Here is a 14,880-nt window from a genome sequence, read left to right as displayed (position 1 = left end):
GGGTTGGACAGGCTAGATGCAGGAAGATTGTTCCCGATGTTGGGGAAGTCCAGAACAAGGGGTCACAGTTTAAGGATAAGGGGGAAATCTTTTAGGACCAAGATGAGAAAAACATTTTTCATACAGAGAGTGGTGAATCTCTGGAACTCCCTGCCACTGAATGTTCATTGGCTATATTTAAGAGGGAGTTAGATGTGGCCCTTGTGGCTAAAGGGATCAGGGGGTATGGAGAGAAGGCAGGTACAGGATACTGAGTTGGATGATCAGCCATGATCATATTGAATGGCGGTGTAGGCTCGAAGGGCCAAATGGCCTACACCTGCACCTATTTTCTATGTTTCTATGTTAATTGTTTCTAAATTTCTTGCTTTTCTCTCCTTAATAAAGATGTATACCAGCACATTTTTAATGCCAACATTTGGCCAACTGACCATTCTGCTTTCACTACCCCTCCAGTTCTTGAATAAAGGCATTACCTTTTTGTTTTCCAATCCTCGGGAACCTTTTCAGAACTTGGGTATTTTGATAAATTACAATAAACGCATCTATTACATCTACAGCCACTTCCATTGAAGGCCACGGGATGCAGGTTAACAGGTCCAGCAACTTTTCCCCCAGTGACAAATATGGTTTTGAGTTCCTCCCTCCCCATAGCTCCTCAGCTATCTATCACCAGTGCTTTTTGTATGATGGTTTATGCTTGTACAGTGTACCACTACCATTAAAGAATTAACAGAAATAAGTAATTCTAGTTATTACAAAAGAATTAAAGTTTAGAAAATAAAATGTTCGAATTTAAATTAGGCAGTCAGGCTCTTAAATAGCTTATATGGACACCAATCCACCATACCAAAGAATGACAATGACCTGCATAACACTAACAATGGCCTGTTTCCTTTATCATTGTTACTTTTTTGCATCTTTCATTCATTTGTTCTATCTCTCTCTATATCATTTCCCTTTCTCCCCCACCCCCCGACTCCCAGTCTGAAGAAGGGTCTCGACCCGAAATGTCACATATTCCTTTCCTCCAGAGATGCTGTCTGACCCAGAGCTACCCCAGTTTGTTGTGTCTATCTTCACACCAAAGAATGATATGTGTACCACCACCCTTTTGTTTACAAAAGGGAAGCACTGGTTATAATGCGTTTTTAATGGCTTCACTTGCGAATACTAAGGGGCAATGATTATTCCCAATCCCTGCCATTTTTATATTGCCCATTATTAATTCTCGATGTCTCTATCTAGGGAACCAAAGTGTACCTTGGCAGCTCGCTTCCTTCAAAGTACATATACATTGTCTTTATCTCTGCTGTTATATTTGCTAGTTCACTGCAATATCAAAAAAGTGGGGAATGCTAGTCATCGCTTGGTGCTCCTCAAAATCTGCTCAATTCTCTGACCTACCACTAATCTTTGCACCATTGTATGCCTTTTTGTTCAATCTGATTTCATCCTCAGTTACAGTAGAACCCAAAGTGCAGGAGTAACTCAGTGGGTCAGGCAACATCTCTCGAAGACTTGGATAGGCTACATTTCTGGTAGAGACTATTTTTCAGTCTGAAGAATGGTCCTGATCCAAAATATCACCTACCCATGTGCTCCAAAGATGCTGCCTGACCCATGATGTTACTCCAGCATTTTGTGATCAACGCAAGATTCCAGCATCTGCAGTTCCTCGTGTCTTCATGTTTATTAGCCACACTGCATTCTATTTATAGAATTTATTTCTCCGAGGAAGGCCGAGAACACAATGCAGATATAACCAAGACTGGTCTATGTAATATATATAGGAAGGAACTGCAGATGCTGGTTGACACCAAAGATAGACAAATGCTGGAGTCACTCAAAATGCTGGCGTAACTCAATGCCCGAGGCAGCACCTCTGGAGAGGAATGGGTGTCATTTCAGGTTGAGATTTTTCAGACCTTCAGAAAAATATATATTCAACATTCATACTGACAACTGAGAGAACTCTGCTCATAACTGCTCAAACAAGTTCAAGGTTAGTGGTCATTGTGAAGAGCCATCAGAAACCTAGGCTGAAGCGATACATGTTAAGACAAACTTTGTACAAGACACCATGATGCCCCATCTATGGTGCTCATAATATGGGCACATAAAGTACATTTGCAAAGCAGAATATGATGCAGGTGTAAAATAAAATCAGATATCAAATGAAATCTCATTTACTTTACAATACTGCAACCACCGTTTTCAATGACAAAATCTCAAATGTCCAAATGATCTACTGCAGCGTTTCTTACTCAAGTTCACAGCCAATACATCTCAATAATTTACACAAATGTCTGAAGGGTCTCGACCGGAAACACTGCCTATTCCTACTCTCCATAGATGCTGCCTCACCCACTGAGTTTCTCCAGCATTTTTGTCTATCTTCGATTTTACCAGCATCTGCAGTTCTTTCTCAAACAAATGTTTTATTTAATCCTTGTAATTCCCACACGTGCCTTCTGGTGGCACCAACAAGCTGTTCAAAATATTTAAGGTAGACAAAAGTGCTGGAGAAATTCAGCGGGTGCAGCAGCATCTATGGAGCGAAGGAAATAGGCAACGTTTCGGGCTGAAACCCTTCTTCAGACTACAACTGCCTGTAGATAATTTCTCCTGATAAAACCCACAGTAGATTTCTGATATCAGAAAGTTGTTTGTACATAGCTTTTGGAGAGACACTCAATAAACTGCAGATGCTGCAATCATGAGCAACAGAAACAAAATGCCAGCGGAACTCGGCAGGTCAGGCAGCATCTGTGGAGGGAATGGACAGGTGACGTTTTGAGTCGAGATCCTTTTTCAGAGTTCCAGAAGTGACAATACACATTGATATTTTTCTATCTGCTGACCAGTCATGGAATTGAATTCAGACAAACACAAATTCAGTGAGGCAGCCAGCTCTTACACTCAAGCTTCACAATTCACAACTCTTCAATCCTTTTGTCTCACACCTTCAGTCTTATCATCTCTGGCTTTTGTTCTACCATCTGACTGGCAAATAACCCTCCTCACCCGTGTCAGCCTTTTATATGTCAGGTTTCGTCTCTTAAAGCTTACTTTCCTCTCTCCCCCCCCCCCCCCCCCCCCCCCCATCGTTATCATTAGATTTACTTCAAATTTTTAATTTGGAGGAATATGATCACTTCCCAATGTACAGATATTGTAAATGGCAATGTCTCAACTTAGAAACATAGAAAATAGGTGCAGGAGGAGGCCATTCGGCTCTTCGAGCCAGCACCACCATTCATTGTGATCATGGCTGATCATCACCAATCAATAACCCGTGCCTGCCTTCTCCCCATATCCCTTGATTTCACTAGCCCCTGGGGCTCTATTTAACTCTCTTTTAAATCCATCCAGTGGCTTGGCCTCCACTGCCCTCTGTGGCAGGGAATTCCACAAATTCAACTTGTTTAACATGAGCACATGTGCAGATGAATCACTCAGTCTTCTGGTTATGAAAGTCGCATACCAGATGTTGCATACCAGATCATCCCAAAGATGATCCTTCCTTCCATGGAAATATTCAACCTCAACCCATTAGGCGTGCTCAACTATTAAGTTAATCTTGCACTGGCTTTCTGACCAGATATTTGAAGGTCAGCTGTGGGCTTCCTTAGAAGTTTGGTTTGTGACTTCCCAACCGCACACTGGTCAATCTTTCCACTGGGAATAATGTTGAGTAGAAGAGGGGAGCTGCTGCCTCTCAATGCCAGAGATCCAAGTTCAATCCACACCTCAGATGCTGTATGTGTGGAGTTTGCACGTTCTCTCTGTAACTGCGTGGGATCCTCTGGGTGCTCCGGTTTCCTCCAACATCACAAAAAAAATGTGGGTTTGTAATTGGCCTCAAAAGTGCAGGGAGTGGATGGGAACGTGGGATAGCATAGAACTAGTGTGAACGGGTGATTGATGGTCAGCTGGCTGAAGGGCTAGTTTCCGTGCTACATGTCTAAACTAAACTAATTTAAACTATTATTAATCCATTAGTACATTCGTATTAGGGCAGCACCGTGGTGCAGTGGTAGAGTTGCTGCCTTATAGCACCAGCGACCTGACAGCGAGTGCTGTCTGGATGGGATTTGTACACTCTCCCTGTGGCCACAAGGATTTTCTCCGGGTGCTCTGGTCTCCTCCCACATTCCAAAGTAGTGCAAGTTTATTTGCTTAATTGGTTTATCTAAATTTCCCCCTAGTGCGTAGGATGCGAAACTGGGATAACATAGAACTAGTATACAGGTGATCAATGGTCGGCATGGATTCAAAGGGCCTGTTTCCTCTCTGCGTCTTTAAACTAAACTAAATTCCAAGACTCTGCACTCAATTGTGACATCGTTAGTTTAGAAATGCCCAATTATTAATTTTCTCATTTGGACTCAAAATCTGCTATAGATTGAGATGAGATGAACTGGAAACTAATTCTTTATTTCAATTTAACCATTTTAAAATTATACAATAGTAATCAATATCAATAGAAAAACACATTTCAATGTTACAATACCAGTGATTCTTTTCAAAACAAAGTTACTTGTAATTCTTATGATTTTAATCCTATTTGGCATTAAATTGCTTTACAGGTTTTGCAACTACAATGTACAAAGAAGAAAGATACAAGCAAAACAGTCAGGCTGAATCAGGAAAACAACTTTGGTTATTTTCGTTAACATGCAAGAGCAGCAAATGAATCCTTTGAAAGCAACAAAATATGCTGAAACTCCCCAAAACACACTTTCCTTACATATTTGCTGAGACAGAACAGAGAGCACACACAAAAGACATCTGTAAAACAGACTCAAACATAGAATGGTCATGTCTCCCTTATGTTTTTGGGATTGATGTGGAAACTATGCAATCTCCAAAGGTCGTTTGATTTTTTTCCCTTTTATGTAAAGGGGAATTTCAAATTGAAAAACTGATTGCAAAATCCAATCTCTTGTTTCTGAGCACACTACATCAGCGGAGGCCAATTCTCTGGATGCTTTCAAGAGAGAGTTAGATAGAGCTCTTTAGGAAAGCGGAGTCAGGGGATATGACGAGAAGGCAGGAACGGGGTACTGATTGTGCACAATCAGCCATGATCATATTGAATGGCGGTGCTGGTTCGAAGGGCCGAATGGCCTACTCCTGCACCTATTGTCTATTCGATCTATTCCCCTCATACTTTCTTTCCAGCAAAAAAAATGCAAAAAACATAAATTGCTGGTGTAATTCAGCAGGTCAGGCAGTATCTCTGGAGAACATGGATAAGTAGACACAAAATTCTGGAGTAACTCAACGGGTCAGTCAGCATCTTTTTCTTCATTGTATTCTTCCCGAGCTTCCAACCAAGGTAATGTTTTGGGTCAGGACCCTTCTTCAAACTAAAGAAGGGTTTGAAGAAGGGCCCCGAGTTGAAACATCACCTATCCATGTTCTCCAGAGATTATGCCTGCCCCGCTTAGTTACTCCAGCATTTTGTGTCTTTTTTGTTAACCAGCACCTGCAGTTCCTCATTTCCAAAAACAAAACTGCACCTTAACTCAGTTAAGTCTTTAAAAAGAGTGGTAGAATTCTACAAAGGTGTTTACAACATTCAAAATTCATCAGCCGTGAATAAGGTCAATGAAATCCGTGCCTGAGAAATTTGGTGTCACTCATCTTTGATGCAGGCAAATATGGTTGGTGCCAGTGTTAAATCAGGGACCTTGCAACATTGCAAAAATATCCAAAATCTGTGGTGAAACAGATTTAGTGTGGTTAAATAAACAAACTAAGCACTTATGCAGAACCTGTGCAAATCCCATTGACCTAAATTTCAATGCAGCCCATCTCCTGTGGATCCTCCGAGAACACTCTCATATCAGCCAGATAAACACAACATAATTACTAGGATGAGAGACAGCTTCACACTCAGTCACAACATATAACAGTACAGCATAGGAACAGGCCCACAATGCCCGTACCAAACATGATGCCATGTTAAATTTAATCTCTTCTGCCTGCACGTGATCCATATCCCGGAATATCCACGTTCCCAACCAAAACCCTCTTAAATCTCACCATTTTATCTGCCACACCTCCACCCCTGGCAGCATGTTCTAGGCATTCACCACCGCGTAAAAAAATAAAATCACTTGTCCTGTACATCTCCTTTAAACTTTGCCCTTCTCACCTAATAGCCGTGCCCTCTGGTCTTTGGCATTAGCTCCCTGGGACATAGGTTCTGACTGTTTACCCTATCAATGCCTCTCATCATTTTGTATACTTCTCAGCCTCCTTCTCCCCTCAGCCTCTGATGCTCCAGAGAAAACAATCTAAATTTGTTCAACCTCTCCAGGAGGATTGGTTAACAAGCTAGATGCCGCGAGGATGGCACTGTGCGCTGGAGACTCACCAGGTCCAGCAGAAGAGGAGCCCAGCGGGAGTTGGGTGGCACAGGAATGAGGAGGTGGTCCTGCAGCCAGGACAACAGGTCTTTATGGCCCACTGCAGCTTGGACTTTGACAAAGGCGTTAAACCTGGTGACTCTTGTATATGGTTCAGTGGGCTATTTCCATACACTTTTTAAATCTAATCCAGGATCATGCTTGTGCATTGTGATAATTTACTGAATTGCATGCAAAAAAAAAAAAAAATTTCACCGTACCTCAGTACATTTGATAAAAAAAGAACCATTGAAGATGCAAGAAATGGTCTCAGGCAGGCAGCAGATGCAGAGAGGCAGAGTTAATGTTTCAACCAGATTACCTTTTATTGGAACTGACAGGAGAGCCCTACTGTAATCCCCTGCAGGAGAGTATCTCCAAATAAGGAACCAAGGGGGAAAAAAAACGACATGGTGACTTGCAGATTGTTTGCACAATGTGCAGATGGAGAGTCTCAGAGGGAAGGGTATTGTTTGTGGATGTCCGAGCTCTTTAGACCAGGTGCTAGAGATCTGGAAATAGAGACCTTGTAATAAAATTGCTGAAGCGGGCAGAGCAGGACTGGAAGGTGCACTCATTCAAGCTCTTGAACATTGCACAACACTAATCTCAGCAGCTATGATCTTCTGTGGACTATGTCTTTTGTTGCACTGAGGGGTTGGGTTTTTGCATTATTATGGTTACCTAGTATTACAGTTATTAACCCATTGTATTTTTGATATTATACACAGTGTTTGGGGTAAAGACACATCATTTATTTGTTTGCCTCTATACTCCACAATTTGAGATTTGTAATAGAGAAAAAATAACGTGTGGTTAAAGTGCACATTGTCAAATTTTATTAAATGGGATTTTTATACATTTTGGTTTCACCATGTAGAATTACAGTTGTGTTTATGCATAGTTCCCTAATTTTTCAGGGCACCATATTGTTTGGGATACATGACTTCACAGGCATTTGTAATTGCAGAGGTGTGTTTAAATGCCTCCTTAATGCACGTATAAGAGCTCTCAGCACCTAGTCTTTCCTCCAGCCTTTCCATCACCTATGGAAACTTTTATTGCTGTTTATCAACATGAGGACCAGTTGCACCAATGAAAGCCAAAGAAGCTATTATGAGATTGGGAAACAAGAATAAAACTGTTAGAGACATCAGCCGAACCTTAGGCTTACCAAAATCAATTGTTTGGAACATCATTAAAAAGGAGAGCACTGGTGAGCTTACTAATCGCAAAGGGACTGGCAGGTCAAGGAAGACCTCCACAGCTGATGGCAAAAGAATCCTTCCTATTATAAAGATAAATCACCAAACGCCTGTCTGACAGATCAGAAACACTATTCAGGAGTCAGGTATGGATTTGTCCATGACCACTGTCCGCAGAAGACTTCATGATAAGAAATACAGAGGCTACACTGCAAGATGCTAACCACAAGTTAGCCGCAAAAATAGGATGGCCAGGTTACAGTTTGCCAAGAAGTACTTAAAAGAGCAACTGCCATTCTAGAAAAAGGTCTTGTGGACAGATGAGACGAAGATTAACATAGAGTGATGGCAAGAGCAAAGTATGGAGGAGAGAAGGAACTGCCCAAGATCCAAAGCATACCACCTCATCTGTGAAACACGGTGGTGGGGGTGTTATGGCCTGGGCATGTATGGCTGCTGAAGATACTGGCTCACTTATCTTCATTGATGATACAAATGCTGATGGTAGTAGCAGAATGAATTCTGAAGTGTATAGACACATCCTATCCGCCCGAGTTCAAACAAATACCTCAAAACCCATTGGTCAGCGGTACATTCCCAAACATACTGCTAAAGCAACAAAGGAGTTTTTCAAAGCTAAAAAATGGTCAAATCTTGAGTGGCCAAGTCAATCACCCGATCTGAACCCAATTCAGCATGCCTTTTATATGCTGAAGAGAAAACTGAAGGGAACTAGCCCCCAAAACAAGCATAAGCTAAAGAGGGCTGGAATACAGGCCTGGCAGAACATCACTAGAGAAGACACCCAGCAAATGGCGATGTCCATGAATCACAGACTTCAAGCAGTCATTGCATGTAAAGGATGTGCAACAAAATACTAAATATAGCAACTTTCATTTACTTAACACTGCTGTGTCCCAAACATTATGATGCCCTGAAATGGCGAGGCTATGTATAAACACTGCTGTAATTTCTACATGGTGAAACCAAAACGTATAGATACCCTTTATTAAAATCAATGTGCACTTTAACCACACGCGATATTTTCTATTACAAATCTCAAATTGTGGAGTACAGAGGCAAATAAATAAATGATGGGTTTTTGTCCCAAACATCATGGAGGGCAATGTATAATCAATGTTATTCTGATAACAGGCCTGTTAAGCTCCAGCAAGTAAGAATTTCATTGTTTTGGTGTTGGTACTTACGATGGTTAAACACACTTGATTATTGATGCACTATGTTGGTGGTTTTGACTGATGTTTGAAGATGATCACTTGGGTTCCATTAGGGGCTCAGGCTTGGCAAGCTTGTTTGAACCATCTTATCACCAGTGCTTCTCTTGATGGTGCTGCTGTGTAGGTTGTGCAAGGAAATCTCCCTGGTAGCTTCTGTCTGTCACCAGCTCCTGCTGCTCCATGCTCTGCTCAAGGACAACCAGGGCCTGGGTCAATCGGCTGCTCTTGTTCGCTGACTACTGGCTGATCGATCGTGCAGCATGCAAACTAAAGAAGTCCCCATGCCTTCACTGCAATGCTGCCCTCAACTGATGCAGTTTTTAGGAGAGCAGTGGCAATTTCCACTTTCATCCTGGTATTGCATAGCTGTTCTTGTGGAAACACCAGTGGGAATGGCCATGGAAGTGAGCAGGGTATTCCTCATCCCTCAAGGTCAATCTCTTCCAGCAGTATTGCCATTTAAAGTTGACTCATGGCCTCACTCAGGTCAAAGATGCTTCCCAGAAACATGGATTTCAGCATTAGGAAGTTCATCCCATGGTCTACTAAAAGGTGCACCTTGGAGGAGTGGACTGTGAGGGGCTCATGAGGAGCCTTATCGATTTGACTGCAACAAAGGACCATTGTTCCAGTGGGAATCCATCAATGTCAGCAAGTGCCAAAAGATTATTTCCGCGATATGACCACGACACCACGAGGTGGCACCAGTTCCTTATTGAAATTGACAGGGCGAGTCATGGTGTGGATACTGGGATTCTTGATCAGTACAGGTCTGAGGTTATGGGAAGAAGGCAGGAAAATGGGGTTAGGAGGGAGAGATAGATCAGCCATGATTGAATAGTGGAGTAGACTTGATGGACCAAGTGGCTTAATTCTACTCCTTTTCCTTATGACCTTATGAAAGAGTCTGTGCAAGTCAGTCAAGAATTAACATGACTTAACTTTCATGAAAAACAGTCTAGGCATGAAAGGTTCCAGTTATTCCAAGCAACACTAAGCACCTCAGTTATAACAGGTTTGGAAAAGCCTCGGGCTCTGATAGGATGCTGGGGTCTCTGCAGTCAAAGTGGGAGTGGGCTCTTTGCTGCCGAACCAAAAAGGCCTTGCCCTATTGACCAACCGATTATGGACAACACTGCCTTTGGTGTTGGGCTGCAGTCAGTGGTGTCACCACCCAGGTACCCATGAAATTAACAATTCAGGAACTAAATGATGGAGGACATGATATCTTAAGCCAATTCTGGAAGGCAGTTGAGAAGCCAGAATCAGTCCTGAAAATACCAACCCATGTCTTCTAACGAGAGAACAGTGTCTTTTTAGAAAAAAGAGAACATAGAAATCTAGCACAATATTCTTTCAGTCTGAAGTGTTGAGATCCAAACCATTGCCTATTCTTGTTTCCAGAGATGTTTCGTGACCCACTGAGTTACTCCAGCAGGTTTTTGTTTTGGAAACCAGCATCTGCAGTTTCTTGTGTCCACAATACTGAAAGTGTTCTGTGTCAATCTTGGTGGGGAGTTCTGACCTCCATTTAGTGATGGCATGTGGAAATGGATATTAGGAAAACAGCATTCTTTGGCTGATCTTGGGAAGGGTTCGGGTATTCTAAGGCCAATAGCAATCCAAATGCCTGGTACAATATTGGCATTCCAAAAACCATTGCCGCTTTAATCTACATTAATTTAAAAATAAATTCTGTGCAAATAGTACTTAAGAAAACAGCGTTACACAAACTAATTGCACGGCATTTATGTTGAAATACTTCTTTCCGAACCTTGTGGTGACTGATTTATCCCCAATCTACTGATTATTTATTACAACTTTTCCCCTGCAAAACTCATCCATCCCATCCAGCAGCAACCTTACGCCATTCCTGGTAAGCAATAATAATTAAACTTGTATCTCTTTGAGAACAGAGTAAAGTTGGCAGCAAAATGGCGTAGAAAGAAGCAGAATGAGATCGAGAACTCAAAGGCAGGACAGCTATGTTGACGGAGAAACAACTTTACTAACACAAAATACACATAGCTTCAAGAGAAATGTGATCTTCTAGTCATTGAAAGCTACAATCCACTTCTTAAGCAAATGAACCTTGCATTTCTGATAGTCATTCTTAGTATTGCAAAAATATATCATTTGTAAAAGAGAAAAAAATAGGCACATCTTTACTATTTATAGACTGTTCTATTTTGATCTAGAAACAAAAAAGTTTTTACATGCAAAAGCTGTCAACATTTCCACTAATGTGCTTTGAAGTTTAAGCTATTCAGATTAAGCAATAAAATGCCTCAATTGGTCAACTGAACCACCAATTTGAGTTACATTCTGAAGAAATTTTGTCTACACGTTTAGCAAAAAATAAAGAAATGCAAACAATTGGAATAGAAAACTTCAAGGACTAATCAATATTTGCTTGCTTCAATCTTAGGAGCTACTTCCTATGTGACCCAAACTGTAGAGGTTACTGGCCTTTGTTATTCAAGAACTGTCACCACATAGATTAGATCAGAGATACAGCATGGAAACAGTCCCTTGCCGACCATTGATCACCCATTCACATTAGTTCAATGTTATTCCACTTTCTCATCCACTCCCTACACATGAGGGACAATTTACCGAGGCCAATTACCTTACACACTCGCATGCCTTTGGGTTGTGGGAGGAAACCGGAGCACCCAGGGAGGATGTGCAAACTCCACAGAGACAGCACCAGAGGTCAGGATCAAACTGGGTCTCTGGCACTGTGAGGCGTCAGCTTTACATGCTGCATCACTGTGCTGCCCTAAACTATTAATAGTCAATTGCTACTAGTGTTCAGCATAGTTTAAACTATTCTTTAAGGATAGGCAGACTGGAAAGAAAAATCAAATCATGATTTCCTAACTTTTTAATTTGTAGCATTTATATTTAAAAAAATTAAAAAAATTTAAAAAATTCCGGTTTCTTTCCATTTCAGTTTCCGTCGTTTGTCTTGCCCTGTTGGTTTCTCTATTGAATTAAATATACTGCTTTAAGGCTGGTACTCAGATAGTTATTTTCCACTACAAGGCTGCTGCCAATCTCTCTGGGTCAGTAAAAATGGTGTATTTGCAGCAACTATGCACCATGGCATTAAGAGTGCACATGACTCTACTTGCTCATAGCGAGTCACCTAATCCAAGCCCCTGTATTTGCCTTGGAACCATGGACAGTTTGAAAAACATTTCCACGATGCCCCCTAGTTCACAGAAAGAACCAAATGTTATTAAAGTTAGGGAGAGTGACACAGTTAACTTGGTTATCCAAGACCCAGAATTCAAATGTAGCTCTGAGAATGCGACAAGCAAAATTTTACTGACACCTTAAAAAGCATGAATGTTTCTTACAGTGCAAGCTTATTTATATTCATTCTTCCAACATGCTAAGAAATCAAAAAGTTATGAAAAGAATCAAAACCTATTTTATTACACATTTGCATTCCCTTGTGCCAGGGAATATTAATTAGATCTAGAGTCTTCACTGCAGAAATAAATTAATGAATCGATTTCGAAAGGCGGTGGATTATTTTAAACAGATTGCAGATTCAAACCAAAAAGTTTGCCCACAATAGTCGATAAACTAAATATACATCTTGAAGCTAAAGTGTGCACCAGAATATTTACATCATATCCACATAATCAATCAGTATTAAAACTTTTAAAACAATTTAAGTCATTTGTTGGTGAAAATATGTACTCTTTAGCTGGCTGGTGATACAACAACATGAATAAGATTTGTCATGTTGTAAAGATTCCTTCTACCATTTTAAGCTGCAAATTGCTATTTCCTATTTCTCTACGAACCAACATCTTAACATACTTTCAAAGATTAGTTTCCTCGTTGCTTGTTTGGATAAACATATTGTTTATGTAAAGAAAGGGAACTCCCACCACATTGCTTATTCCAACCCATCCTCAGAAAGCAGTGCAATATAAAAGAGCTGCTGACTGAATGTGCACTAAAACTAGATAGAAATAATTTTTACCCCTGACATTACTAGTCTGGACACATTGTGGCGTGACATACACCTGATCCCAACAGTTTAAATACATTCAAACAAGCATGAAATTGTTACAGATATTCCTGGATGGAAAAGGAAGGTTGACATTTTAAGGATAACTTAAATCTTAAAATAAATGAGCAATTTAATATATTCTTTCATTTAGAAAATAAATCTTGGTTGGGATGTGTTGGAGAGGATCCCCGAATTATTTAAATGGAAAATTTTCTACTGCATCTGTGTGCAGTATGATGTTGAATACCAAATGAATTACTTCCACAATAGGGTTTGGAAATAAATGTTGGGATTTTGTATCACATATACATTTTTTTTTTTTTTTTTTTTTAATGCCCCAAATATGAGATACTCTTCATATCCAAGCTCCCCTCCCAATCTTGGGACCACTAATATTCCATGGGCTTTTATTCTATGTTTCTTATCTCTCCCATGTTTCATGTGGTTATATTGGGAATAGTGATTTGATTTGTTTGCTGTTGTTGGGGTAAGGAGAGGCAAACAGCAGGTTCTAAAGAGTCTACCTTGGATATCTATCTACCCATCTGATATTTTAGTAGCCAGTTGGCCTGAATTCCATTTTCCAATAACATGGTTTAGAAATTTTGTAAAATTCATCTTTTCCGCCCCCTCCCTCACGCTTGCTGTGTGACAAACACACAAGTACAAAGGACGCCAGCCTCTTTACAATAGTCTGAGTGCATGTGCTTCATCTTCCGATTTCTACAAGTACTCCGGCTTCTTTTCATCACTGACGTAATATGGATTCTCTTGCCCCTGACAGAGATAGGTGTAACGAGACTGCTGCTTTCCTTTAAAGGTCTTCAAGTCATCGTTCTTCTCAGGCTGGAATAACAGAGAACGGTGCAGAGCAGAATTAGGCAGATGCACAAGAGATGATTTGAGCTTACAAATGGCAAACAACATGCCTTCCAAAGACTTTAGAACTTATCACATTAAGTGCAATTGCACAAAATGAAGAGCATATATTCTTGACCCTTGTGAGAGACATTCTACAATGGGCCAAGAAATGCAAAAATTAAGAATACCCTTATGTTTTTGTATATAAAGTGTAATGAATAATTAACAGTTTAATAAGCAAAATAAGAAGTTAAATAATTTAATAATTAGTTAACAGTTAACGTTACCTTAACATATACTGATAATATAACTATACAAGTGGTAGGACTACTGGTGGTTGCTAGCTGTCAGCTGGTGAGGAAGCTACTTTATCCATTTTAAACAGCTTGTTTACTGAGTTTGGGTGTGGAAGTGAAGCCGAGGTGACCAACATGGATTAGCTCAAACATGGCAAGACGGTTTTCTCTATTACCAGTTTATCAGTTCAGTTTATATGTTTAGTTTATTGTCAAGTGTACCGAGGTACTGTGGAAAGCTTTTGTTGCATGCTAACCAGTCACTGTTCTGTTGGGGGTCAAAGGAAAAGCGTTCACATCGCGGCCCTGTTTCCACCAATCTTTCCACCACCATGCATAAGACAGACACCATTATATGCAGATGCCGAGAAGTGTGTTCAACTCTGGCTGAACAATTTCTAATCTTGTGTGTGGACTCGATAAGAAGAAGAACTGTTCTGTTAAATTTCTACAAGTTGTTATATCAACGGAATGCATTGATCGTGATGATGCAATAATGTGCAAATTAAATACATGGTAGTTAGGAAATTCTGGCAGTAATTTCTGCCTGAAAATTACAAGGTGCAATCTTTAAAATGGGTTAATCTTGGGAGCAGAGATGTATTACTGACCCCAAGTTTTGTATGGACATTCAATTAGACCATGGTTAATGCAAATCTTAACTGTCTCCAGCTCCTGCCTCGATTTTATAAATAACGTTAACACCCTTGGCTATCAATTGCTCACCAGTCTCAGAGTCACTGTCCACTGACCTCATCTCCACAGTGTTTCAGGGAGAGTGTGTCAATTGCAGGCACGGAAATCGCTATCAAAACATGTGGGGAGAAC

At 40.6% G+C, this 14,880-nt stretch overlaps 1 protein-coding gene across 1 annotated transcript in view; it reads right to left on the bottom strand.

Moving 5' to 3' along the window:
- Positions 1–12,179: 12,179 nt before the first annotated feature.
- LOC129710310 (protein HEG-like) overlaps positions 12,180–14,880 on the bottom strand; it is an 80,258-nt gene continuing 77,557 nt past the window's right edge. The window contains exon 12 of the mRNA XM_055657215.1: positions 12,180–13,741. Coding sequence (XP_055513190.1) covers positions 13,619–13,741 — 123 coding nt within the window. The 3' untranslated portion in view covers positions 12,180–13,618. The remainder of the gene's footprint in view (positions 13,742–14,880) is intronic.

The sequence above is a fragment of the Leucoraja erinacea genome, chromosome 27 (genome assembly GCF_028641065.1).
Source record: "Leucoraja erinacea ecotype New England chromosome 27, Leri_hhj_1, whole genome shotgun sequence".
Classification (NCBI taxonomy): domain Eukaryota; kingdom Metazoa; phylum Chordata; class Chondrichthyes; order Rajiformes; family Rajidae; genus Leucoraja; species Leucoraja erinaceus.
The sequence above is the reverse complement of the archived record's forward strand: the minus strand, read 5'-3'. Positions and strand labels throughout refer to the sequence as shown.